The 27,356-nt window shown below is 45.1% G+C and overlaps 1 protein-coding gene across 2 annotated transcripts in view; it reads left to right on the top strand.

Moving 5' to 3' along the window:
- Window positions 1-27,111, top strand: part of LOC128341634 (zinc finger protein 883-like) — a 37,845-nt gene extending 10,734 nt beyond the window's left edge. Inside the window, exons 1-3 of one of the 2 annotated variants that reach the window (XM_053288004.1) lie at window positions 18,465-18,831; window positions 21,818-21,942; window positions 24,576-27,111. In XM_053288004.1, coding sequence (XP_053143979.1) covers window positions 21,909-21,942; window positions 24,576-26,698 — 2,157 coding nt within the window. In that variant the 5' untranslated portion in view covers window positions 18,465-18,831; window positions 21,818-21,908 and the 3' untranslated portion in view covers window positions 26,699-27,111. Of the gene's footprint in view, window positions 1-5,740; window positions 5,754-18,464; window positions 18,832-21,817; window positions 21,943-24,575 lie in introns of those variants that run through there. The other variant, XM_053288005.1, reaches the window with a different exon arrangement.
- The last annotated feature ends 245 nt before the right edge of the window (window positions 27,112-27,356 follow it).

Genomic DNA, 27,356 nt, shown 5'->3' with positions numbered 1-27,356 from the left:
ATGATGAGAAAAATTACTCAGAGTAGTCCTGCTGAAGTGAATGTATTTCAGTGGGTATACTTTTAGTAATCTTTTTTCATGGGTTAGCCTTTATCACTTAAACATTTTCCTGTTCATTTATGGTTCTGTTTCTAGGGTTGTAGGGTTTTTTAATAGTGGTATCCTTATTTTTGAGAAGGTTTCTTTCTCTCGTTATTATAGTGTTATTCCTATTTTGTGGAGGGTTTACTCTAAATATTACTAAATATTTTGTAAATCATTAAACTGCTCTGACTTATCTGGTTGATTTTGTGTCTTTGGGGCTTTTTGGACTTTTGGCTTTTTATTACTTTTGTAATAGTTTCTTATTTGCAAACTGCACTGATTGTTCCTTACAAGTGGATAGGTGGGATATACATTTACTAAAGAAAGAAATACCCAGCTATTTTGCCCCTATTTTGCCCCTTCCTTCTCTCAAAAAGGGCCCCTCTGTTCCTGGCTATAATGACCTAGTGTGGCAGTGAGCTCCAAAGACCAATTCAGTCCTGTGTAGGGTACAGTTTTGGGTTCCCCTGATCAGCTGTGAGATTGTTAGTAAAGGCCCTTTCCTCAAAGCTCATCTACATTTTATTAGTAACTAGTATTTTTCAGCCCGTTAAAATAACGGGTGCTAGTGGCACTGGGTGGGGGGTACCTTTAAGAGCGGTGGGAGGGTTTACTTACCCCTTCCCGCCGCTCTCTCGCTTGCAGCCGTAATTATGTGATTAATTGGGGTGGCAGGACACCAGCCGCCGCCGACCACCCGACCGCCCTCCCAGCTGCCCGAGTCCTAACCTTCCAGCTGATCAGGGACCCATAATGGAAAAAGGAGAGAGGAGCTCGCAAACAGAGCTCCTCTCTCTGCAAAGCCTCGGCCCAAACTGGCGCTTTGGGCGCAAAGGACGCCTGGGAACTCCAAAGCGCCAGTTCGGGCCGAGGCTTTGCAGAGAGAGGAGCTCTAATCGGGGGCGGGGGGGGCGGCTGGTGTCCTGCTGCCCCAATTCATCACATAATTACGGCGGCAAGCGAGATAGCGGCGGGAGGGGTAAGTAAAGGTACCCCCCCACTCTTTTCTTTTCTACCTGCCGTTGGTTTTTTTTGTTCCCCGCTGCCGACCCAGCCCTCCCGGTTCCCCTGCTGCCGACCCAGCCCTCCCGGTTCCCCCTGCCGCTGATCAACATGCTCCGCGCATGCCCAGAACGTCCAAGAAAGACACGGGCGACACGGAATCACACTTTACCTTTTTATTATAGAGGATGAGGTCCTGTCTAGAGTGGCAGTTGTGTGCTCCTCCCGCTTTAATCAAATGGACTGAGGAAGTATTATCCAAACTGGCCCATTATACATTCACTCAAAATGTGTTCATTTTCCCTCTTTCCTTCATCCCCCTGCCCTCCAAATCAACACACACAACAGTGTTCAAGGAAAAGCAATTGCAGAAACTGCTTTAGAATCGCTGTCCAAAACTTGGGATTGTTTTCCAAGAAAAGTCTCATAAATCTGGTATCTTGCAGTTCTCCTGCTTTGTCCAGATCCCTTTAGGATGGTGCTGAGATCTGAGCTTTGCTGCTCTTCTCCTCATCTGCTGATCACAGATGCCTGAAATAATGAACTGTGGGCCTTAGAATGGGCTGAAGTTCCTCCTGAGGTGAATCTTCTGCCTCTGAATCCTCAGGGCATCCCTCACAACACGATATATATGAAATGACAATTAGTTGCAATTGTTGTTCTGTGGAATCCTCATGTGGAGGTCTTCCTTTGGAGGGCCTGAAGTTTTATTCAGAAAATCTTCTCAGAATGACCTCAGAGTATGTCATTATTAAATCATTATTGATTATTTTATTCCAGAGCCTTCCTGAGCGAAACCTGCCTCACATCCTCTGAATCTTCTCAAAATTGTGCCTTTTTTTAACCTCATGTGGTAGTTTATTCTCTGCTTTATAGCCCTGTGTGGGACAAGCCAAAAGGTTCTTGGTTTTCTAGCCCCTAAAGACATAGGGGTCACGTTAACATCCTGTGTCCAAAAATGGCCGGCTGGATCAAAGCCCAGGCCACAGTTCCTGGGCCACTCCTAAGAATCGCCTCATCCACACCCACATACTCTGACTCTCCCATCCAAGTTCTAACCAGGCTTGACCCTGCTTAGCTTCCAGGAGCCGATGAGATCGGGTGTGTTCAGGGAGGTATGTTCATAGGCTGACGCACTGACTAGCCAAGAGCTTTTCTATGTGGTGGCGGTGCCCTGCTTCATGTTCAACCAGCCTGCTTTCAAAGCTCCAGGTGGCTGGGCTTCCTCCTCATAACAACTGTCTGTCAGCCCACTTCTCCGGGCAGTGTGCATGCCCTGGCTTGCTGCTTCTCCCGGCTGGTGGGCCCAGGCCAGTGAAGGGAGCAGGCCTGTATGCACGCTTGGCCTGGAGGAATGACCTGCTTCCTCCCCCGGACTCAGACCAGTGCTCTGAACTTCGGAGTGTTGGCTTGGGAGGAAACAAGCCGTTTCTTCAAAGCACATGTGCTCACTTCCCTGGTCAGGGTCCAGGCCCGTGCTCTCAACTTCTGAGGTGGCAAATAAACAGCTCTGATTGAAGGGACTGAGAAGAACGCAGGATTGTGTACAAGGAAGTAATGTTGATTACTGGGGTCTACAGGAACTGAAGGGCTTAAAGGCATAACCTTCATGTGTAATGTTGATGCTGAAATTTCAATCTGATAAACAGATTTTGCTAGAGCCAAAAATAAATATAGCACCATCCTATCCTATATAATAAAACCCTAAGGTACCTGCGTCCATGCCTCTTGCAGGTGTTCTGCGCATGCGTGGCGCGTGTGGACGCAGCAACGGCAACTACGCACACAAGTGTGTGCGCGCATAGTTACCGTTTCTGCGTCGTAGGTCCGTGTAGCAACCCGTTAAACCTGCAAACATTTCTACACAACTCTTCTAGCACCCGTTAATGTAACGGGCTTAATGACTAGTTGTTTTATAAAAGCTTTTCTGATCCAGTTGTACTGGGTTACATAGAGATTTTCAAAGCCAGCATTAAACAAAATTGTAATTGCTGTGCTTTGGAAGCAAAGAATGGATTTAAGTGTGTCTACAGGCTTGTTTGTCCCCAGTGGCAGAACCCCGTAAGTCCCGACTGTCTTTGAAACAACTCCCAGGTTGTAACAATTTGCCATGAATTGGGAAGCACAAGTCCATGCCTCCCTTCAGCAAGTACATAGAATCTGCGTGGCTCTTCACAGGTTCTGATTTAAGATTATAGCATTATTTTTTGGTAGTAGATCTTTAGGTGTGTGTGAATCTGTCCCTGCTTCATTTAAACATAAGTGGGGGGAGTACTTCTTTGTAAGCTTATTCTGATTTGTTACGTTTAAAGCTCCCAGATAAATTATCAGTTTAGCCTGGGTTGTATAAACGTATTTTCTTCAGCTGTTTAATATTTGAATGAAGTAACAGTAGATCAGACAATGCACTAGGCTGTGTTACCACCTAGAAAAGAACTGACTAGGTTCTTACCTAGGCTTACACCAGCAAATTTTGATTTATTTTCTTTGCCTACTTTCCAGTAGGCTTATGAGATCACCCGGCATTCTGTGTGGGTATCCGTGTGTCTCCCCCATTCTCCATCAACTTTGCAACACCTGGACCAATATGAACCAAATCGGGTACAGTTGTAGGGACACATAGGAACACCTCAATGGCATAGTTTGTGGTGATGTCATCCACCCCAGCCAAGACACATACACTTTTGAGGTGCAAGTGGGCTAACTTGTGAACCGCCTAACCAATTTGAACCAGATTTGCTACAGCTGTAGGGACACATAGGGATGCCCTAATGGTGAGGTGTGTGGTGATATCATCACTCCAATTTCAAGATGGCGGCCATGTGAACATCTGAGGCACAAGTGGGCTAATTTGTGGACTGTCTAACCAAATTAGGTACGATTGCAGTGAATGACACAGGGACACTTCAATGGTGCAGTTTGTAATGATGGCATTCACCCCAATTCAAGATGGCAGACACTTGAACATTTGAGGTGCAAAAGATCTAACTTGTGGACCTCAATTTGCAACAATTTTAGTCCAGATGCAGAGACAGTGAAAAGAAAGTAGGCTAATTAGTTCTTACTAGAGCAACTTGTTCAGTAATGCACACAATTGTTCTCCTTGATTGTGGCATACACACTGCTGTAAACTTATTGAAATAAACGAAAGAGAAAAAAAAATTGTTTCTTCGTAATTAGGACTAATCATAAGTCATTTTTCCTAGGACTGGTGAGGCACATATTATTTTTTGCCCTGGTCTCACCTTCTCTTTGGTTACACTGGTGATGGTGGTGGGGTGCATGACCTATGTGCATTGAGTCCACTATCTGAACAGGTCCCTGGCATGCAAAATGTTGGGTTCCTAAGCACATGAACAAGTTAAGATGTGTAGAGTTAGAGTCAGGAATGGGTTTTGCTGCTGTGATCCTGTGCTCCCTTCCAGTACATTCATTGTGCCCAGACTGAAGGAGTGAATGGGCTTTTTGTCTCTTCTATACTTATCTCTAATGTTTTCAGTTGGATTGAATATAACGCACTACTCCAACTACATTAATCCCCATGTGCTTTACTAACTGAAATCAATGGAACCTGAACATCTTAACTTTGAATAATGTCCAATATGGTGTGTCTAATCTGGTGTCTGTAGGCAAGGATTACAATGTGAAAATAATGATGTATTTTAACCATGAAATGAATATTGTCAGTTTGGGGAACTAAGAAGTTGAGAACTAAGATTTAATTCAAAAACATGTGGCAACCAACACATATACAACCCACGGACTCTAATATCTGTAAATACTTAATATCTTTTACCAGTGAATACAACATTTGAATACAATCAATGTTTTTTGGTAAAGTAAATCTCTTTATTGCTTTTCTCCCCTTACGACATTCCTTTCTGTCTTGCCTTTTCTAGTGGGTGCTTTCTAGTAGGTATAATTAGTAATATAAACCTGTTTTAGGAACATAGGAAGCTGCCATATACCAAGTCTGACCACTGGTCCATCTAGCTCAGTATTGTCTGCACAGACTGGCAGCGGCTTCTCCAAAGATATTTAAATATGTTATTTAATAATATTTGTATGCTGTGGTGTTCTAATTCAGTGCCTTTCTATAATTTGTAACTTATTTAGCATCTGATTAGACCTTGCCCAAAGAACTGGGGAGGCTTTCTGCTGTCACATCTCAAGGAAGTCGCACAATAACTTGGGTGGTATGCAAAGGAGCAAGATCTGTTTTAGCTTTGAGTAAAAAAAAATAAAGATTGAATTAAAAATGGTTATCTTGGAAGAGAAAAAAAGTGGATGGAAAGTGAAGTAATCTTGAGACTTGTCACGAGGAGAAGATAGTTTAAAAAAATTCCTCCCCCAGTTGGAGCTGTACCAAGTTTTAATTTTGGTGGTGTTTTGAGAGAGAGTGACCACTGTTCCTTTCAACTGATTTTTTCCATCTGTGTGCGGAATGCATTTTTTTCTGGGCAGCAGCATCAAGGCAGTGTGTGCGTGTACGTGCATTCAGAATGAGGCTTTCCTGATTCAACCTGAGTGGGCAGGGGAAAGTGTTAGTATGAGGAATAATACTGCCAATAAATGAATCAAAATTAGGTTTTACTTTTCATTTCCTGATAATAACGCAATACCAAATCTAGTACTATATTCATCTGATTCCAAGATTTTGGAAAAATGTTTTCCAGGTTTTTTGATGTTAGAAATTTGGGGTTAGTGTTAAATTCAGAGACATCTTCACACTTGATGTGCAAGCACTGTAAGATATTCTCCTTAGGGGATGGAGCTGCTCTGAGAAGAGCATCTAGGTTCCAAGTTCCCTCCCTGGCATCACCAAGAGAGGGCTGAGAGAGATTCTTGCATGCAACCTTGGAGAAGCCGCTGCCAGTTTGTGTAGACCAGGGCTGCTCAACTTCGGCCCTCCTGCAGATGTTGGCCTACAACTCCCATAATCCCTGACTATTGCCCATTGTGGCTGGGGATTATGGGAGTTGTAGTCCTAAAACAGCTAAAGAAGCTGCCATATACTGAGTCGGACCATAGGTCCATCTAGCTCAGTATTGTCTACACTGGTCCCCTCTGCTCCATCTCTCTTGGCTTTTAGGCCCAAGGAAGAGGCAGCTTGATCTCAGAGGGCTTTGGGAGATGACAAACTTAAAATTCTGGCTGATGGTGGTGGTAGACCTCCCTCAATTAGCTGTGGCTGCCTAGTTTTTGTCTTGATTGGCTTCTATTCCTTTTTGCTAGTTGTATTAATACATTTAGTAAAGTGTGCTGTCGAGTTGGTGTCAACTCCTGGCGACAACAAAGCCCTGTGGTTGTCTTTGGTAGATTACAGGAGGGGTTTACCATTGCCTCATCCCGCACAGTATGAGATGATGCCTTTCAGCCTATATCACTGCTGCTCAATATAGGTGTTTCCCATAGTCTGGGGAACATACCAGCAGGGATTCGAACCGGCAACCTCTGGCTTGCTAGTCAAGTCATTTCCCCACTATGCTATTTCCCCACTGCATCATTTAGCTACTCTAAATATGTATATTGATTTAAAAAATTATATACCTCTTTTCAACAAAAGTCCCCCAAGTGGTTTACATATAAATAAATAAATAAATAAATCATAGGAACATAAGGAGAGCCTTGCTGGATCGGGCCTAAGGCCTATCTAGTCTAGCACTCTGTGTCCCGCAGTGGCTCATCAGGTGCCTTGGAAAGTTACACACCCAGGAGATGAAGGTATGCGCTCTCTCCTGCTGTTGCTCCCTTGCAACTAGTATTTAGAAGCATACTGCCACTGCGCCTGGAGGCTGCCTATGGCCATCAAGACTAGTAGCCACTGATAGACCTGTCCTCCCTCCATGAATTTGTCTATGCCCTGTTTAAAGCCATCCAAGCTGGTGGCCATCACACTACACCCTGTGGCAGAGACTTCCACAGATTAATTATGTGCTATGTGAAAAAGTGCTTCCTTTTGTCAGTCCAAAATTTCCTTCCCACCAGTTTCATGCGATGAACCCTGGTTCTAATGTGATGAGAGAGGGAGAAGAACTTCTCCCTTTCCACACTCTCCACATCATGGACAATGTTATAAACCCCTCCATACCTAGGTTTGTTTTTACAATGAATGCAAGTACAGTCATTCACACAAACACCTGGACACGCATCTAGTCTAATTTCTGATAAGGACTATCGTGGCCTTGAGATGTTTCTGTTGTGGATTAATATGTGAGCTCTGTTATAAACTATGACTCTATAGTGATCTCTAGGGTTCTATCCCAGCCTCTCTGTGAAATGAGACCATTGCAATATATCTCTGATTTTTAATAATGATTGTAAAAGGATTCCATGAAAATCTCCCCCCTCCACTGCCCATCTCTCTCTCTCTCTCTCTCTCTCTCTCTCTCTCTCTCTCTCTCTCTCTCTGAAGACAGTTCTCAATTCTAAGAGGAATTGAACTTCTAGCCTCTCTGCTAGGCCTTCAGAGTTACAAGGCAGAAATTCAACCAATGAAGCTTTTCCTGGCATGGAGATGCAGCAAAAGGGAATGGTGGATTTAACACCGTGTTCCCTAAGGTTGGGTTCCCAGACGTTGCCAGACAACACCCATCATGCCCAGCCACAACGGCCAAACGTCATTATGACAAGGGTGATGGGATCTGTAGTCTAACAACATTTGGGGACACCTGCTCAACATTAGTCTGTCCTGCAGCTGTCAAGAAAAGGACGAGGTGAACTGCTTTGGGGTGCCGCGTCGTTGCTGGGAGATGCCCGCTGCTTTGGCTCTCCAGGGGTCAGCTTACTGCATGGCATCTCCAGACTCTCCAAGCTCCAGAACTTCCTCTGCAAGCAGAGAAGCGGAGGATGAGGGTGCCCAGAGGAGCTGCCTGGGTCACAGTGCCAGACGACAACGACACCCATAATCCCCAGCCACAATGGCCAAAGGCCATTGTGGCTGGGATGATGGGATCTGTAGTCCAACAACATTTGGGGACCCCTGCACTAACAAAACGTTAGTCTGTCCTGCAGCTGTCAAGAAAAGGATGAGGTGAACTGCTTTGGGGCGCCAAGTAGGATGCCCGCTGCTTTGGCTCCCCGGGGGTCAGCTACTGCATGCAGGGGCGTAACTAGGTTGGAGTGGGCCCTGAGACAAGATTCTTACATGCCCCCCCCCCCGGCCATCACCGCTTACCTCTCCTTCCTCTGGCCCGATGTCTCTGCTAACTATCCCAACTAGTTGCAAGGTATAGATAACACGAAAGCAGAACCAACTAATACAACAGAACAAGAACTTTAATCATTGCACATATCCCAGTTACAAGGTGTGCATAACAGTAAACATTGCACACATCCCAACAAAAGTTTAAGGGTATGAATGACAGAACCAACTATTCCAACTGTATCAATCAAGAGCATAACATTGCACATATCCTAACCAAGACATCTCACACCACCATCCAGTACTTAATGCATTGGCTTCTTTCATGATTTCACTTCAGCAAAGTTGTCTATGGTCGTTTGTATATCCAGTTTCTTTGCTCTTTCGTTTTCAATAGGTAGCAGAGCAAGGCCGCTGAGTCTTTCCTGAGACATGGAACTCCTCAGATAGTTTTTTATGAGCTTCAGTTTTGAGAATGATCTCTCAGAAGATGCCACTGTTACTGGTAGAGTCAGGAAAAGCATATATGCAGTGCAGACATCGGGGTAACTGATGCAAAGGCCACAATTGTCAATCATCAGCAGTTCAGCAACTTCCTTTATAGATGGTTTGTGTTTTTTTAAATTTCTTCTTTCAATAAATCTCTGAACTGTATTAAGTGTCTTGGAAGAGAGGTAGTCAAGTCTGTGTCATATTTTGTGACCATAAATTCTCCTGCTTCAAGTAAGTCCTCATCAGTTGCTGTTGCCAGTGTTGATGGGTGAAGGGCATTGAAGGTAGTGACGACTTCATGTAGGCCCTCAAAACGTAGTTTCAACTGTGAGGAAGCTATGTCCAGCACGCAGAGGAACACATTTACTCTGAAACTGTCCTCTGCATCTGTTAGCCTTTGATCCTCACATAGCTCATCATGAAACCTGGTCAGCTTTCGCACACGTTGCTCATCAAACACCTGGGATATTCCCTACTTTTCTGACATTTTTGCTGCAGTTTTGCGGAGGGAGTCATACTTATTTCTGCTCTCTTGCAAATTAGTGTGAATGGTTTGGAGATAGGTTGCTGCTTTGCTGAGGTCAGTTTGTGGGGACTGCAGCAATTTTGAAACAGTATTAACAGGTTCTAAAATGTTAGAGAGCAACACAATGAGGAAGACAAACTGGAACTTCTCCATTTTGGATTTCAGAGCTTTGGCTTCTGTGATTTCCTCTTTTTTCTTGCTTAGGAGAATTATTTCAGTAAGCACTTTGAGAATATCTGTGAAACAGCACTAAATTGCTACTAGAGCTTCATGACATGAAGACCATCTGGTCGGACAAAGTTTCTTCAGTGTTGTTTTTGATTGAGATGTTAAGAGAGATAGTGTGTGCCAGCGTTTAATGCTGTGTGCAAAAAAGATGTACAGTAGATTCTTTCCACAACTCCAAAGAAGTTCCTTACCTCTGGAACATTGGACATAGCATCATGCAGAACTAGGTTCAAGTTGTGAGCAGCACAATGAACATAAGTTGCCTTTGGTTGTAAAGCATGAATTCTAGCTTGCACACCACTGTAGACACCACTCATGGTTGCAGCTCCATCGTAACCTTGGCCTCGCAATTTTAGGATGTCCAGTTTATTGCTTTCCATAGCATTCAGAATACTTTGCGTGAAGCCAGATGCAGTCTGATCCTCCACCACCAGAATGGCCAAGAATGATTCATGTATTTTTATTTCAACTGGCTGATCCTTTTCTTTGGTCTCAACAGAAACAAAGTGGACTACCTGGCTGAGCTGATCTGTCTTGCCAGCATCCTGCATTGTGTCTATGATGACAGAGAAAAATGCAGCTGTGTTGGCATCCTTTATTTCTTCTTTGATGCTTTGTGAGAGTATATTAATCAGTTCATTTTGAACAGCAGGACTCAGGTACTTTATGTGTCGCTCTGGAATATTTAGCAACTGTTGCAATACAGGATCATATTTTGCAATTATTGTGATGATGGAGAGAAAGTTTCCACGGTTTCCACCAGAGCTCACATCTTCCCTGTAACCTCTAAATGCCAGGTTGGACATAGCCAGGGTCAGTGTGACATTGATGATTCTATCAAGTACTTGCCTCCAGAAGTTTGCCTCTTTCATAATAGCAGCTTCTGCTTCTGCTGACACTGTTTTTTTCAGCCGCCAGTGATCCAGAACAGTGCTACATAATTGAAATAAGAGCCTTCCCATCTCTGGCAACCTTTTAAAAGGCACTGAAGACACATTTATTCACCCAGGCTTTCAATTAGATTTATAGTTTTAATATTTTAAATATTGGGTTTGAAATGTTTTCAATGGTTTAAATGATTTCAATTGTTAATTGATTTGATGTTTTAAATGATTTTAATTGTAAACTGCCCAGAGATGCAAGTGTTGGGCGGTGTAGAAATATTTTAAATAAATAAATAAATAACTGATTTTAAGGTTTTAAATGTGATTTATATGACTTTTTATTGTATTTTACATTTTGTAAACAGCCTTGGGATGTCTTATGAAAGGTGGTATAAAAATTAAACAATAAACAAACAAAGAAACAAATGATGCACATCCATTCCTTTAGACACAGCAATTGCAAGTAACAGTCTAATTGATGTATATGTAACTATCGGTGCAAAGGTCTCTTCATAGTCCTCACATATTTCTGTGCATACCCCTTAGCAACCAACCTGGCTGTATATCTTGGAATGTCTCCTTTTCTATCATGCTTAATGGTAAACACCCATTTGCATCCTATAGGCTTTCTGTTTTCTGGTAACTTTACAAGCACCATTTCTTATTCTTAGGAAGTGAACTTAGCAGCCTCTATCCACTTATGCGGAACCCTAACTCTTAGCAGCCTCTATCCTCTTATCTGTATCTGAATCAGGTATTACTTATATTTCCCTGTGAGACAATTGGACCATATTGAGTGTGTGTATCTAGGCCTGGGGATGTGGGATAGATTGGGAATTCTGTTGGTGTACTGAGGACTCTGTTGCCCAGTGGAGTCCCTGACGGAGCTGGTCATGGAGCTCATGTTGGAGTCACCCGGGCGTTTGGTGTTGGGTGACTTCAATGTTCACTTCAGGGCTGGCTTGTCTGGTGCAGCTCAGGAGTTCATAGCAGCCATGACAACTATGGGCCTATCCCAGTTGGTCACGGGGCCAACACACACTGTCGGTAATACTCTCGATTTGATCTTTTGCTCAGATCAGGGTGATGTTCCATGGGTGAAGACTCCTAGAGTGTCTCCATTGTCATGGATGGACCACCATCTGGTTAAGGTTGGGTTTGTAGCCAAAACCCACCTCTTCGGGGGTGCAGGGCCTATTCAGATGGTCCGTCCAAGGACACTGTTGGATCCTATAGGATTCCAAGAGGCCTTTAGAGTTTGTTCTGCTGGTGATTCTGTTGATGTCCTGGTGGAGATGTGGAATAGGGAGCTTACCAGGGCAGCAGACACTATCACCCTTAAGCGCCTTCTTTGTTCTGCTTCAAAACTGGCTCCATGGAATACTGAACAGCTACGGGAGCTGAAGTGGCAAGGGAGAAGACGAGAATGTAAGTGGAGAAGACTTGACTTGATTCAGATAAGACACGGCACAAAACCCATTTGAGGGCTTATTCTGTGGCAATATGTGCAGCGAAGAAGCAATTTTATTCTGCACGTATTACTTCTGCTAGTTCGCGTCCAGTGGAGTTGTTCAGAGTTGTGAGGGGATTAACTCAGGTTCCCTCCTCTCTGAACTTCTGGATCTGGATTTTTCATTATCTTGCTGCGAGGCTTTTAACAACTTTTTTGTGGACAAAATCCCTTGCGTTCGAGCCAACTTGGACTCTACAGTTATGGCAGGGTCAATTGTAGAAGTGTCCAGTAACTCCTCTGGCTCAATTTGATCAGTTTCAATTTGTGACTCCTGAGGATGTGGACAAGCTCCTTGGAAGTGTTTGGCCTACCACTTGTCCTTTGGACCCATACCCAACATGGCTTATGACATCTAGTAGGGAGGCTGTTAGAGATGGCCTAGTTGATATCATAAATGCCTCGCTGAGGGAGGGCAGGATGCCTTCATATTTGAAGGAAGCAATTGTGAGACCTTAGCTTAAGAAGCCTTCCCTAGAGCCCTCAATGATGGATAATTATAGGCCAGTCTCCAACCTCCCTTGGGTGGGCAAAATAATTGAGAGGGTGGTTGCTGATCAACTCCAGGCAGTTTTGGAAAATACTGGGTATCTAGATCCATTTCAAACTTGCTTCAGAGCAGGCTATGGGGTGGAGACAGCCTTGGTCGGCCTGATGGATGATCTCTACCAGGGAATGGACAGGAGGAATGTGTCTCTGTTGGTTCTTTTGGACCTTTCTGTGGCTTTCGATACTATTGACCATGGTATCCTTCTGGATCATCTGGGGGATTTGGTAATAGGTGGCACTGCATTGCAGTGGTTCTGCTCCTATCTCTCCGGTAGATTCCAGATGATGTCACTCGGAGATAGTTGTTCTCTGAAATGAGAGCTATTGTATGATGTCCCCCAGGAATCCATCCAATCTCCTATGCTTTTCAACATCGACATGAAACCACTAGCTGAGATCATCAGGAGATTTGGAGTTGAGTATTGTCAATATGCTGAAGACACCCAAATCTATTTCTCCATGACATTGTCATCAGGAAATGGCATAACCCCCCTAAATGCCTGCCTACAGGCAGTAATGGACTGGATTAGGAAGAATAAATTGAAGTTACATCCAAGCAAGATGGAGATATTCATGGTAAGGGGTCCTCCTTCAAGGGACGTGATAGATCTTCCTGTTCTGGAGAGGGTTGCACTCCCCCCGAAGGAACAGGTACATAGCTTGGGAGTGCTTCTGGACCCAGGCCTCACTCTGGTTTCTCAGGTTGAGGCTATGGCTAGCAGAGCTTTCTATCAAGTTCAGTTGATACAACAGCTGTGTCTATTCCTTGAAGATAATGATCTCAGAACTGTGGTACACTCTCTGGTAACCTCTAGGCTTAACTATTGCAATGCGCTCTACATGGGACTGCCTTTGTATGTGGGTTGGAAACTTCAGTTGGTTCAAAATGCAGTGGCTAGATTGGTCGCCAGGGCATAAGACCATGTTATGCCTGTTACAGTAATTGCATTGGCTACCAATAGGTAAAAATACAAAGTGCTGGTAATTACCTTTAAAACCTTAAATGGCTTAGGACTGGGATACCTAGGAGAGCGCCTTCTTCTGCATGATCCCCACTGCACATTGAACTAATTGAGAGAGGTCTGTCTCTGTATGCTTCCGGCTCGTCTGGTGATGACTGGGGAGTGGTCCTTCTCCGTAGCTGCTCCTGAGCTATGGAATGTGCTCCCTATAGACATTTGTGGTTTAATATCTTTGCCAGCCTTCAAAAGAGAACTTAAGACACATGTTTTTCAGCCAGGCTTTTAGTAATCTTTGGATGTTTTAAATTTTTAAACTGCTGTTTCTAATAATTTGTTTTATTTTGTTCTTCTTGTGTTTGTTTTTGTGTACCACCTACAGTCTTTGGAGTCAGGTGTTATATAGATCAAATAAATAATAATAATAATAAAACACCTAGAAATACACCAAGTCTTATCCACAGTTGGCTTGTATCATTCTCAAGCCACTGTCTCCTATGTGGCCAAGTTTCAAAATTAAATCCATTGAGCCAGTTCTGACTATGTTTGATTTCTGGTTATTTGTTTGTTTATTTTGTTGCATGTCTACACCGCTCTATCCATTCAAGGTTCTGGGCAGTGATTTTTAACAGCATTAAAAAATGAAATAAAAAACAACACATTAAGTCAAAACAGACCCAAAGGCAGGAAAAGACAATAAAAATACAATACAAGCAATTTAAAAACTCTTCAAGTAAGTTAAAAATAAGATTTGAAAATAAAAATGTAAAAGGCCTGAGTGAACAAAAAGGTCTTTACCTGGCATCTAAAAGAACAAAGTGATGAAGCCAGGTGAACTTCACTGGGGCGTCCATTTTATAAATGGGTTGCAACCACTCCCTGTTAGCCACCCACCTCACTTCATTTGGCAAGGGCACTCGGAGGAAGGCCTCCGAAGAAGATCTTAAAGTCCCTGTTGGGACATATGGGGCAAGGGGCTCTCTCAGGTAACTTGGTCCCAAGCCATTTAAGGCTTTAAAGGTTAAAACCAGCACTTTGAATTGGGCCCAGAAACAGACTGGGAGCCAGTGCAGCTGACAAAGCATTGGCGTAATATGCTCAAAACATCCAGTCCCAGTTAATAATCTTGCAGCCCTATCAACGGCAAAGAGCTGCAGTTTCTGGACCATTTTCAAAGGCAGCCCCAGGTACAATGCATTGCATCTAAGACCTGTCCTCCATGAATTTGTCTATGCCCCACATAAAGCCATCCAGCATGGTGTAGTGGTTAGAGTGCTGAATTAGGACCGAGGAGACCTGAGTTCAAATCCCCTTTCAGCCATGATACTTGCTGGATGACTCTGGGCCAGTCACTTCTCTCTCAGCCTAACCTTCTTCACAGGGTTGTTGTGAAGAGAAACTTAAGTATTTGTACACCGCTACATAGGGCTGCGATTGTGGAACTGTAGTTTCACTGACCGGTGTGAAAACAATCCCCTCCCATACTGGATATTGGATGTAATTAAATGTGCTGGATTAGACATATAAAATCATGAAGTGTTGAATCTACTCAGTTTTCAACTGAGGTGGGGGAGAAACCTTTCCCACACCCAAAGCCCCACAGATTTCAGTAATACTCTGGCAAGGAAGACCAAGATGAAATATTTGCAGTTACTCCGTACCCATTAAGGTTGGTCCTCTGTCACCCTCTTCCACAATCCACGTGAAGAGGGCCTTCTCTCTGGTGTCTCCTGGAGACCTCAAAGAAATCAGTGTTCACTTTTGATGGACTCTGCCTCTGAAAAAGCAGTGTGGATCCCAGACAATACATGAGGAAAGGGATTAGGAAATGGTTCACAATTAGCACTCCTTTCACCCATATGAACCAACTCAGACACTAAGACATTCCTTGAAGACACTGCTCCATGTGTCCTCCCTGTCTAAGGTACCCAGGACAGGGCCTCCTCAGCCCCAAGATGGTGGAACTCCAGTCCCAGGCAAGTCCTCTTCAGTGCTCCCTCTAACAAAATCCCAGATGTTGTTGATCACAACTCCCAGCAACCTCAACCATAGCCCACTGCAGCTAGGGATTCTGGGAGTTGTAGTCAATAACATCTGGGATTCCCTCTTACAGGGAAAGCTGGTCCCCTCTGCTCCATCTCTCTTGGCTTTTAGGCCCAGGGAAGAGGCAGCTTGATCTCAGAGGGCTTTGGGAGACAACAAACTTTAAAATTCTGGCTGATCATGGTAGTTGGCCTTCTCCCTCAATTAGCGGTGACGACCCAGTTTTTGTCTTGATTGATTTCTATTCATTTTTTTCTCATGTTAATACATTTAGCTAAATCTAAATGTACATTACTATAAATAAATATAACTATTACTAAAAATAAATGTATTATGTAATGTAAAAATAAATATAAATATTACTAAATTGAAATGTACCTTACTATAAATATATTTGTATTTCTTAAAAATGTTTATGTACCGCTTTTCAAGAAAAGTTCCCAAAGTGGTTTACATAGATATGAATAGATGAATAAAACATAACATAAAAGCCTTGCTGGGTCAGGGGTAAGGCCTGTGTCACACAGTGGGCCCCCAGCAGATGCTTTCGAAAGCTACTCAACCCAGGCGTCTCTCCTGCTATTACTCCCATGCAGCTGGTCTTTTAGAAGCATCCTGCCTCCGAGCCTGGAGGCAGGTAGCCTATAGCCATCAAGACTAGTAGCCAATAATAAATAATAAATTTTATTTGTTAGCCACCCCATAACAAATCAAAAGCCTTAATCTGTTTTTTAAACAAATTTTAAACAGCATTAAAACATGAAATAAAAACACATAATACACTAAATCATAACAGACCAAAAGGGAAAATAGAACATACAATACAAAGCAATTTAAAAACTTCTAAAAATCAGTTAAAATCAAATCTGAAAATCAAAATTTCAAAGGTGAAATTTTGCTGGGTGACTCTGGGCCAGTCACTTCTCTCTTAGCCTAACCTACTTCACAGGGTTGTTGTGAGGAGAAACTTAAGTATGTAGTATACCACTCTGGGTTAGGGTGGAGGAGGAGGAGGATATAAAATGTAATAAATAAATAAATACCTAAATAAATAAATAAAGGCCTGAGTGAACGAAAAGGTCTTTACCTGGCATCTAAAAGAACAAAGGGATGAAGTAAGGTGAACCTCACTGGGGAGGCTATTCCATAAATGGGGTGCAGCCACCAAACAGGCCCTCTGCCTAGTAGCCACCTACCTTACCTCCTTTGGCATGGGCACTTGGAGGAAGGCCTCTGAAGATCTTAAGGTCCAGGTTGGGACATAAGGGACAAAGCACTCTCTGAGGTAACCAGGTCCCAAGCCATTTAGGGCTTTAAAGGTTAAAACCAGCACTTTGAATTGGGCCTAGAAATGGACTGGGAGCCAGTGCAGCTGACGAAGCACTGGCTTCATATGCTCAAAATGTCCAGTCCTAGTTAATAATCTTCTTGCAGCCCTATTTTATACCAGCTGAAGTTTCCGGACTGTTTCCAAAAGCAGCCCCATGTACAAAGCATTGCATCTGACATGTCCTCCATGAATTTGTCTATGCCCTGCATAAAGCCATCCAAGCTGGCAGCCATCACCACATCCTGTGGTAGAGAATTCCACAGATTAATTATGTGCTGTGTGAAAAAGTACTTTCTTTTGTCAGTCCTAAATGTCCTGACCACCAGTTTTATGGGAAGACCCCTGGTTCTAGTGTGATGACAGAGGGAGAAGAACTTCTCCCTTTCCACTCTCTCCACACCCATGCATAATGTTATAATCCCCTCCACACCCAGATTTGCTTTTCCAATGAATGCATGTCCGGTAGGGATGTGCACGAACTGGTTCGAAGGTACTTTTATGGACCGCCGAACCGGTTCAGATGTCCGGCATTTGGCCTAGTTTGGTGGCGGGGGTTATCTTTAAGGAGCAGGGAGGATGTCCACCCCCACCCCCGCATTTCTCCTGCTGGCGCTGGCGCCAAAATCATTGCTGCGGGGCTGCTGAGTACCACCTTGCAGCCCCATTCTGCGTTGCACCAGAAGTGGCCAGTGCACGTTTGTGACAATGCCGGTTCATGCACATCCCTAATGTACAGTCATTCACACATGTACAAATGCCTGCACATGCAACTAGTGTAATGTCTGAACAGGAAAACTGTGGCCTTGAGATGCTGCTGTTTGGGATTCATATAATAATAACAACTGTAAAAGGATTCTGCTCCATGAAAATATCTCTCTCTCTCTCTCTCTCTCTCTCTCTCTCTCTCTCGGTAGTTCTCATTCTCAGTTCTGGGAAGACTGGCACTTCCTGCCTCTGTGCTAGGGTTTCAGAACTACAAGGCAGAAATTCAACCAGTGAAGCTTCACCTGGCATGGAGGAGATGCAACAACAAAGAAAGGGAGATTAACATAAGGTTGAATCCCCACCAATGTTCCCTCTAACAGGGATTCTCACTGGCGTTGTTGACAACAACTCCCACAATCCCCAGCTGCAATGGCTTTTGCTTGGGGATTATGGGAGTTGTAGTCAACTACATCTGGGAATCCCTGTTAGAGGGAACACTGGTCCCCACCCCAGACGTTGCCAGACTACAACACCCATCATCCTCAGCCACAATGACCAAAGGCCATTGTGACTGGAATGATGGGGGCTGTAGTTCAGTCACATCTGGGGATCCAAGCCTGGGAATCCCTGCACTAACAAATCGTTGGTCTATCCTGCCGCTGTCAAGAAAAGGACGCCGTGGACTGCTCTGGGGCGCCGCATCGTTGCTGGGATGCCCGCTGCTTTGGTTCCCCTCCCGCGGTGGAGGTGGGGGTGGGGGCAGCTGTGGCAGGGCACCGCCAGACTCTCCAAGCTCCAGATCTTCCTCCGCACGCAGGGAGGCCGAGGATGGGGGTGCCTGTTGTCCGGGGTTGCTGGGAGCCACCCTTCCCTGCAACTGCCCGGCGGCTCTTCTCTGGAGGCTCACCTCTGCTCACTGCAGCTGGGAAGAGAGGCTGACCCCCCCTAGCGAGCAGTAAACAGAGGCATCCCGGGAAGAGGAGGAGCAGCAGACAGTGGCCCCTGGCTCCAGCCAGCCAGGAGCTCTGCCCGAGAGGGACCCGCCTCCACCCCGCTCCCGACTCTTTTTAGCTAGCAGAAGGCTGGCAGCTTTGGCCGGACGAGGAGTCTCGAAAGGGACGAGGCAGGAGGAGGGTTAAAGGGAGAGAGTGGGGACTCCTAGAAAGGGCCCAGGAGGAGGGAGAGGAGGCGGCGGCGGCGGCGGGGGGGGGGCTCTGCGGAGGAAGGGTCGCCTCTCCCCGCCCGCTCAGTCCCCCGCCCCTCCCCGAAAGAGGGCTTTGTGCTTTTGCCACCTGCTGTGCGGCATCAGCGAGGCTACCGGTTGGGAGGGGTCATCCGCAGGGCATGACGGACACCCCCAAAGGGCCCTGCTTCGGTAAGGCGGGAGTTGCTTCCTTTCTGGGCAGATTTAGTCTCATGGGCAAAGCCAGAGAAGACTGAGGGTGGGTGGTAGTTGTTTGCAAGATGCAACCCCTTCCTGGATGCTGATCAGCCCCACCTCCCTTAGAAAAAGCCACCTTGCGTACTACTTGCCACCCTTCTGGGGAAAGCAAAGGGCACGTGGGATATAGTGGGCGGGAGGCATCAGGAAGCAAAGTGGGGAGGAGCGCACCAAGTGCTCAGAGGGAGATGCCCAGACAGTGTCCAGGGAGAAGAAGTAGGCAAGCAGCCGCTAGTGAGTTCCCATACGTACCCGTACTCTTCCTATGTCTCTGTGCATCGTTGGTTGTGTGCATTTCAAAAAGGGATCCAGGGGGGATCCGGGAAATTACAGGCTGGTTAGCTTAACTTTTGTGCTGGGCAGAGTGATGGAAAACATTCTCAAGGATAAAATTAAGCATATGAAGAACAGGCTGTGCTGGGAGAGAACCAACATGGCTTCTGCAAAGGTGACTCTTGCCTTAACAACCTTTTGGAGTTCTTTGAGAGTGTCACCAGGCGGGAGGATAAAGGTAATCCAGTTGACCTGGACTTCCAGAAGTCTTTTGACAAAGTTCCTCATCAAAGACTCTTGAGAAAACCTAGCAGTGATGAGATAAGGGGACAGGTTCATGTGTGGATTGGTAACTAGTTGAAGGACAGGAGGCAGAGAGTAGAGATAAATCAACAGTTCTCTAAATGGAGGGAAGTAAGAAGTGGGGTCTCCCAGGGATCTGTACTGGGACCTGTGCTTCTTAATTTATTCATAGATGATCTAGAAGTTAGGGTAAGCAACGAGGTGGCCAGATTTGCAGATGACACCAAACTACTTAGGTGCAGATCCATGCAAGCAAGTGTAAAGTGATGCATATTGGGGCAAAAAACCCAATCTTCACATATACGCTGATGAGGTCTGAGCTGTCGGTGAATGATCAGGAGCGAGACCTTGGAGTCATAGTGAACAGCTTGTTAAAAGTGTCAAGCGACACAATGTGTGGCAGCTTGAAAAAGGCCAGTTCCATGCTTGGAATCTTTAGGAAGGGGGTTGAAAATAAAATTGGTAATATCATAATGCCTTTATACAAATCTATGGTGTGGCCACATTTTGAGTACTGTGTACAGTTCTGGTCACCATACCTCAAAAACGACATGATAGGTGCAGAAAAGGCTTAGAGCACCTTCCTTACAAGTTAAGGGTGGTGACACAAAAGGCTAGGAGATCCCTTTGCTTATTGCAGTGACTCTGCTAGGCTGAGATCTGCCCAGTAGAGTGAGTGAGTGCAGAGTTACAAGCAAACCCCGTAGTTATGAGAGGGGAGCAGAGAGACAGTGGGGGGAAGGGGGTTAGTTGTGGGGGACAGAGGTGGCCAGAATGCTGCGTGGAAGTTGCCAGTGCCCTTATAATCACAAAACTTATACCTGAGCTGAACAAGGACTGAATGGAGTCAGGAAGATGAGAGGAGAGCTGGTCTTGTGGTAGCAATAGGAAAAAACAAAAAAGGAACATGCTTGTTCCATGGAGCTGCTCTGGGAAGAGCAGAAGGTTCCAAGTTCCCTCCCCAGAATCTCCAAGATAGGGTTGAGAGAGACTCCTGCCTGCAACCTTGGAGAAGCCGCTGCCAGTCTGTGAAGACAATACTGAGCTAGATAGACCAATGGTCTGACTCAGTATATGGCAGCTTCCTATGTTCCTATGTGCTGTGGAAACCAAGTTGCCCAGGATGGGGTGGGGCAGTGGGCGGCCCTTGTGGACAGTTGCGACTCAGCCCTTGGGGATGGTGGAGGGAGATGCAGGCAGTGCCCTCTTATGCCGGGGAGCAAGTCAACTGCTGGGCGCAGTGGAGGGCCAGTGGGTGATCTCATGCCCAGCAGCAACCCAGTTGCTGAGCATCCTAGAGGGGCAGTGGGTGACTCTTGTGCCCACAGCATCCCAGCTCAGCCGCTGGGCGTGGTAGAGGGATCCCCAGCCAGCCCTAGCACCAGTGCAGCCCAGCAATTGTGTATGGGGGAAGGGGGTGCAGAGCGGGGTGGGAGGCCCTCATAGGACCCAGAGGCAATCCTCCTCCTGTTGGGCATCAGGGAGGGGGTGGTGGGGGTGGGTCTCACAACCAGCGGTAACCCAACTGCTGGGCTCAGTGAATGGAGTCAGGATGTCAGTCCAGGAGTAGGAGGTGGGTAGCCATGGGACCACAGGTGGGTCTGCACTCACTCACTCCACCTGGGGGCCTCTCAGGGGGCCTCTCCCTTGGCCTGGAAGACTCTTTCTCAATCCCTTGGCTTAGGCTGTCCAAGCTGCTCACTTGGAAGGCCACTGGGGGAGCTTTGAGTCTTGCATGTGAACTTTCAGCCATTAGCATTTTCTTGGATTGATACATTATCTGCAGTGGCGCATTTAGGCATGGACCAAAGGTCAGGGGTCTGTGGCCTTATGCCTCCTGGGGGCCTCCAAATGCTCTGGGGGGCCTGATACCCCAATGCTGCTATCCGGCCCCTGCAACTACTGTCCAGCCCCTGCCGCTATTTCCCCTTTGCTGCCGCTCACCACTCATCCCCCAGCGGTGGCAGCAGACGCAGGCTGGCCTCCTCAGCCTGCAGACCAGCCTCCTCAGGCCTGCAGACTGGCTTCCTCTGCCTGAGCTTGAGTGCAGTAGGAGTTATGGAGTGTCGCATCCCCAGAGGTTACAGGATGTGACACTCCATAACTCCTACTGAGCATCTGCACAGGCAGGCCTGCAGGCCTGAGGAGGGCAGTCTGCAGGCCGAAGAGGCCTGCTTGCGCCCGCTGCAGCCATCACTAGGGAGTGAGTGGCGAGCAGCGGTGAAGGGAAAATAGTGGCGGGGGCCGGAAAGCAGCGTCTCCGAAGCCTCAGGTCTGGGCGCCAAAGATACCTAGGTGCGCCTCTGATTATCTGTGACAACAAAATGCTTCCTTCGTCTTTCAGGGTCTGGTGACGTCTCAAAGGTGACGGAGTTTCTTGGAGGAGGAGTCAGTTCTGCTGGATCCAGGCCAAAAGGGCTCTGCACAGAGATGTGATGGAGGAAATCTGTGGGCCTCTGACCTCTCTGGGTATGGCTCCTCCTTCCTTTTGCTACTAATTCTGGTCTGTATTAGAGAACAGAAGGGCTTTTATGGAGAAACAGATCCGTAATCGCATAATAATGGAATCATTGCCTCCCCTGGTTGTGTTATTAGCAAATAAAAATCTGGCAATTTGCTGATTTCTGCAAGATCTATTTCCCCACTTTCAACTTTAACGAAATTAATTTCCAAACTTTAACGAAATCCGAAGCTCATTCCTCATTGGAAAGTGCGGGAATTTCCAAGGGCCCAACACCTTTCCTTGGAAGTGGATGCCAGACCTTGGAAGTGGAAGCTGACTCTAGGAGCCAGCCCAAAGATTGAGGAGCCGGACGTGTTTTTCAGCCTCCAGGGTTTCAGATGCCTCCTATGACTTATGAGTGTCTGGAATTTATTTAACAATATTTTACCCCACTCTTCAATTACATACATGTAAAACCATTAAAAGGGAGAGCAGTCACCACCAACTGACTATTGTGAATGGATGCCTGGAGATGAAAATGGAATCAGTCTTATGTGGCTATTTTCTTAGCTAAGAATAGCTTAGTTAGCTATTTATGCATCTTGGAAAATTTAAGGTAATGATCACAAACCGCACCTTGTGCAAGGAAGCAGGACAATAATACTGCTTGCAGGACTGTCTGGTGCTCCCTGGGTGCCTGCTGGTGAGATTCAACAAACTGATTGTGGGTGACGATACTGGAGGAAAGTATCTCACCCTTCTTTTGTTTTCTTCCCTGCATATTGTTATGATTTGATTAAACTAGTAGGTGAGGCCCATCATTGACTGGGAAAGCCATTGTGTGTAGGTTCTGAAAGTTCACGCACTTAAATATATGTATTAGGATTTTTTGTTAATGTTCTCACAAAGAAGAAGTAAAATTACAGTTTGAAATTTGTAGGATTTCAATTTCAAACGTGATTCATTTCATTGAATAATTACCATGTATGTTTGACAAGGCTGGCCTCAGCCAGCCCCTTGATCTAGGTAAGCTTTACTGCTGCTGCCACCAAGTGGAATTCTTTATTTCTCCTGGCTGTTTCCACTAAACAGCCTTTCAGACTTCAGACCTCCATCTCTTATTCAAGTCTGGTAGAGTGGCATGGGATTGGGAATTGACGACAAAGACTACATTCATTCATTCATTCATTCATTCATTCATTCATTCATTCATTTATTTATACCCCGCTCCCTCCAGTGCAATACTGCTCGGGGCGGCTTACAACAATAAGATAAACACAGATACAAGTAATAAAATTATTTATTTTAATTTTTTTAAAGTCAGATTAAAAACAATTATTAGGTTCAAATTAAAACTGAAAATTATAAAAAGCGAAAGAAGCTAAAGAACCTACCAGATATAACAAAATAATGATGATATTTAAAAGCCTCCTTTAAAAAGGTGTGTTTTAAGATGTTTTTTTAAAACACGGAGGGAGGGAGCATGGCGAAGCTCTTCATGGAGGATGTTCCAAAGCCAAGGGGCCACAGCCGAAAAGGCCCTGTCTCTAGTCCCCGCCAACCGGATCTCTGTTAGTGGTAGGGTCATGAGCAGGGCCTGAGATGCTGATCTAAATACATGAAACTTTACTTGAAGGGTGGGGGTGGGAATCCAATTGTAACAATAGGCTTTTGAGTTATTTTTGTATGAAGAAAACAAGAACCATAAGAGCAATAAAGGGCAAATAAAACTGAGATAAATACATTCAGCTATCCAATGCTCAATACTGTGCCTAACCAGGGTTCTCACCAGTCACCTTCTCTCTCCTTAAGAGAGGAGAGCTGGTCTTGTGGTAGCAAGCATGGAGCTGCTTGTTCCATGGAGCTGCTCTGGGAGGAGCAGAAGGTTCCAAGTTCCCTCTCTGGCATCTCCAAGATAGGGCTGAGAGAGATTCCTGTCTGCAACCTTGGAGAAGCCACTGCCAGTCTGTGTAGACAATACTGAGCTAGATGGACCGATGGTCTGACTCAGTATATGGCAGCTTCCTATGTTCCAATGTTCCTACCTTCTTGGATAGCTTTCTCTCTCTGCTGCTTAAAACAAACAACAACAACAACAACAACAAAATAACCCCACTTATGACCCGCCCCCCGGATTGTACCGAACCGGGGGAGGGGGTTTGAGGGGATGCTGGACCAAACTGGACCAGCCAGTTCTGTGCACACCCCTATATCCCCTCCCACTCCATGAAGTCAGCTGGTTCTCAGGGTGAAACAGTTGGTGTTGCTTCTGCTCCCCATTCTTTCTCCCCTTGCTCTTTCCTCTCCAGGAAGGGGATTCAGGAGAACCCCACCTTCAACCTCTTGTTGTTCCTCTCACCGTTCCTCTCCCCAATCCAGATTTTTGAATGAGGCCATCAAACACACATTGGGGACAGGCCAGGATGAGCAGCAGAGAGAGGGAGATAATTCAGCAACCAAGTGATGCTGCTGGGGGGTTGGGGGAGAGCAGGAGTGATTGGCAGTGGCAGAATGGGGCTGGTGTGCCTGTTAGATCCCATCAAAAGAGCCTTAGAGAGTGGCCGGTTTTGCTTCTCCACCAATAGCTTGACACTGGGTTTTTTTCTGTGTGTTGAAGCTCCATTTCTCCCTCCTTGGGAGGATCTTTTTATTCCTGCAGATGATGGAACGAAATTCGAGAGTGAATTTGAACAGCAGAGAAGGAATTCAGAAGGAAAACAGGAGGGGGTTAAGAAGTCTTATGCTACTGAGTGCTCTGACTTTCATGAAATTCCAGTTGAACATACGTACAATGAAGGAAATGAAAATAAGAAATACCCTCCATGTGCGAAAATCTTGACCACCAGGACACATGAATGTGCTGAGTGTGGAAAGAGCTTCACTCACTACTCGAGCCTTATTATCCATCAAAGAATCCACACAGGGGAAAAACCATATCAGTGCTCAGAATGTGGAAAGAGTTTCAGCCAGAGCTCAAACCTTACTCGCCATCAAAGAATCCACACAGGGGAAAAACCATATGAATGCTCAGAGTGTGAAAAAAACTTCAGCTGCAAGGCTAACCTTATTTACCATGAAAGAATCCACACAGGAGAGAAACCATTTCATTGCTCAGAATGTGGAAAGTGCTTCAGCCACAGCTCAGGCTTTACTTCCCATAAAAAAATTCACACAGCGGAAAAACCATATAAATGTTCAGAATGCAGAAAGAGTTTCAAAACCAGTAGGTGCCTTATTTCCCATCAAAGAACCCACACAGGGGAGAAACCATATCAGTGCTCAGAATGTGGAAAGAGTTTCAGTCAGAACGGAACCCTTAATAAGCATCAAATAATCCACACAGGAGAAAAACCATATCAGTGCTCAGAATGTGGAAAGAGCTTCAGCCAGGGCTCCCAACTTACTTCCCATCAAATGATCCACACAGGGGAGAAACCATATAAGTGTTATGAATGTGGAAAGAGCTTCAACAAGAGTGCAAACCTTACTTCCCATCAAAGAGTGCACACAGGGGAGAAACCATATCAATGCTCAGTATGTGAAAAGAGCTTCAGGTATAGGAGTAACCTTGTTATACACGAAAGAATCCACACAGGGGAGAAACCATATCAGTGTTCAGAGTGTGGAAAGAGCTTCACGGAGCGCATAAAGCTTACTTCCCATCAAAGAATCCATACAGGGGAGAAACCATATAAATGTATGGAATGTGGAAAGAGCTTCAGCCATAGCCGGAGTCTTGCTGTCCATCTAAGAACACACACGGGGGCTAAACCATATCAATGTTCAGAATGTGAAAAGACCTTCAGGAACAAGAGTCACCTTGTTTGCCATGAAAGAATACACAGAGGGGAGAAACCCTACAAGTGCTCAGAGTGTGGAAAGAGCTTCACACAGAGTTCTGCTCTTACTTCCCATCAAGGAACCCACTCAGAACAGAAACCATACAAATGTTTTGAATGTGGAAAGAGTTTCTTCCAGAGCTGGGTCCTTATTTACCATCAAAGAATCCACACAGGAGAAAAACCGCATCAATGCTCGGAATGTGGAAAGAGTTTCAGGGTGAAGTCAAGCCTTACTTCCCACCAAAGAATCCACAGCGGGGAGAAACCATACCAATGCTTAGAATGTGGAAAGAGCTTCAACCGGGGGTCAAACCTTTATTCCCATAAAAAAACCCACACAAGAGAAAATAGATATTGGGGTTCAGTATGTGGAAAGAGTTTCAATAAGACCTCAACTCTTACTTCCTATCAACGAATCCACACTGGGGAGAAGCCATATAAATGTATGGAATGTGGAAAGAGCTTCAGTCATAGCCAGAGTCTTACTGTCCATCTAAGAACACACACGGGGGCTAAACCATATCAATGTTCAGAATGTGAAAAGAGCTTCAGGAACAAGAGTCACCTTGTTTGCCATGAAAGAATACACAGAGGGGAGAAACCCTACAAGTGCTCAGAGTGTGGAAAGAGCTTCACAAAGAGTTCTACTCTTACTTCCCATCAAGGAACCCACTCAGAACAGAAACCATATAAATGTTTTGAATGTGGAAAGAGTTTCTCCCAAAGCTGGGGCCTTATTTACCATCAAAGAATCCACACAGGAGAAAAACCACATCAGTGCTCAGAATGTGGAAAGAGTTTCAGGGTGAAGTCAAGCCTTACTTCTCACCAAAGAATCCACAGCGGGGAGAAACCATACCAATGCTTAGAATGTGGAAAGAGCTTCAACCAGGGGTCAAACCTTCATTCCCATAAAAAAATTCACACAAAGAGAAAATAGATATTGGGGCTCAGTATGAGGAAATAGTTCCAATAAGACCTCAACTCTTACTTCCCATCAAATAATGCACACAGGGGAGAACCCATATCAGTGCTCAGAAGGTGAAAAGAGCTTCAGCTGCAGTTCAAGCTTTAGTTCCAGTGAAAGAATCCACACAAGAGAAAAACCATATAAATGCTCAGAATGTGGAGAGAGCTTCAGCCGGAGGTCATGCATTAGTTCCCATCAAAGAATCCACAGAGTATTTTAAAAACTTGTTTTAATAACTATTTTATTCTATTTTTATTGTGTCATGTATTTTAATCTGTGATTTTTAAATATTTTAAATTTTGTACACCACCTAGAGATGTACAAATTAGGTGCTACTAAAATATGATAAATATATAAATAAATAAAATATAACCATATCAGTGCTCAGAGTGTGGAATGAGCTTAGCCAGAGCTCGTAGCTTACTTACCACCAGATAATTCACACATAATAGAGACTTTTTACTTTCTGGTATACTGTCAGCTGCTGCTTTGGAGCTGTTTAGTTTCCCTCTGATTGCTGTAAAGCATCTGCATCCATTTTTAGTTGAGAAAACATCTGTTTGGGAGACCCTTCTAAGCCAAATTGAAGACTTGAATCTCCTTTTTTGTTGTGTCCTTAGAAAGCCTT

This window comes from Hemicordylus capensis, chromosome 2 (genome assembly GCF_027244095.1).
Source record: "Hemicordylus capensis ecotype Gifberg chromosome 2, rHemCap1.1.pri, whole genome shotgun sequence".
Taxonomy (NCBI): Eukaryota; Metazoa; Chordata; class Lepidosauria; order Squamata; family Cordylidae; genus Hemicordylus; species Hemicordylus capensis.
This window is presented reverse-complemented; position numbering and strand designations above follow the sequence as displayed.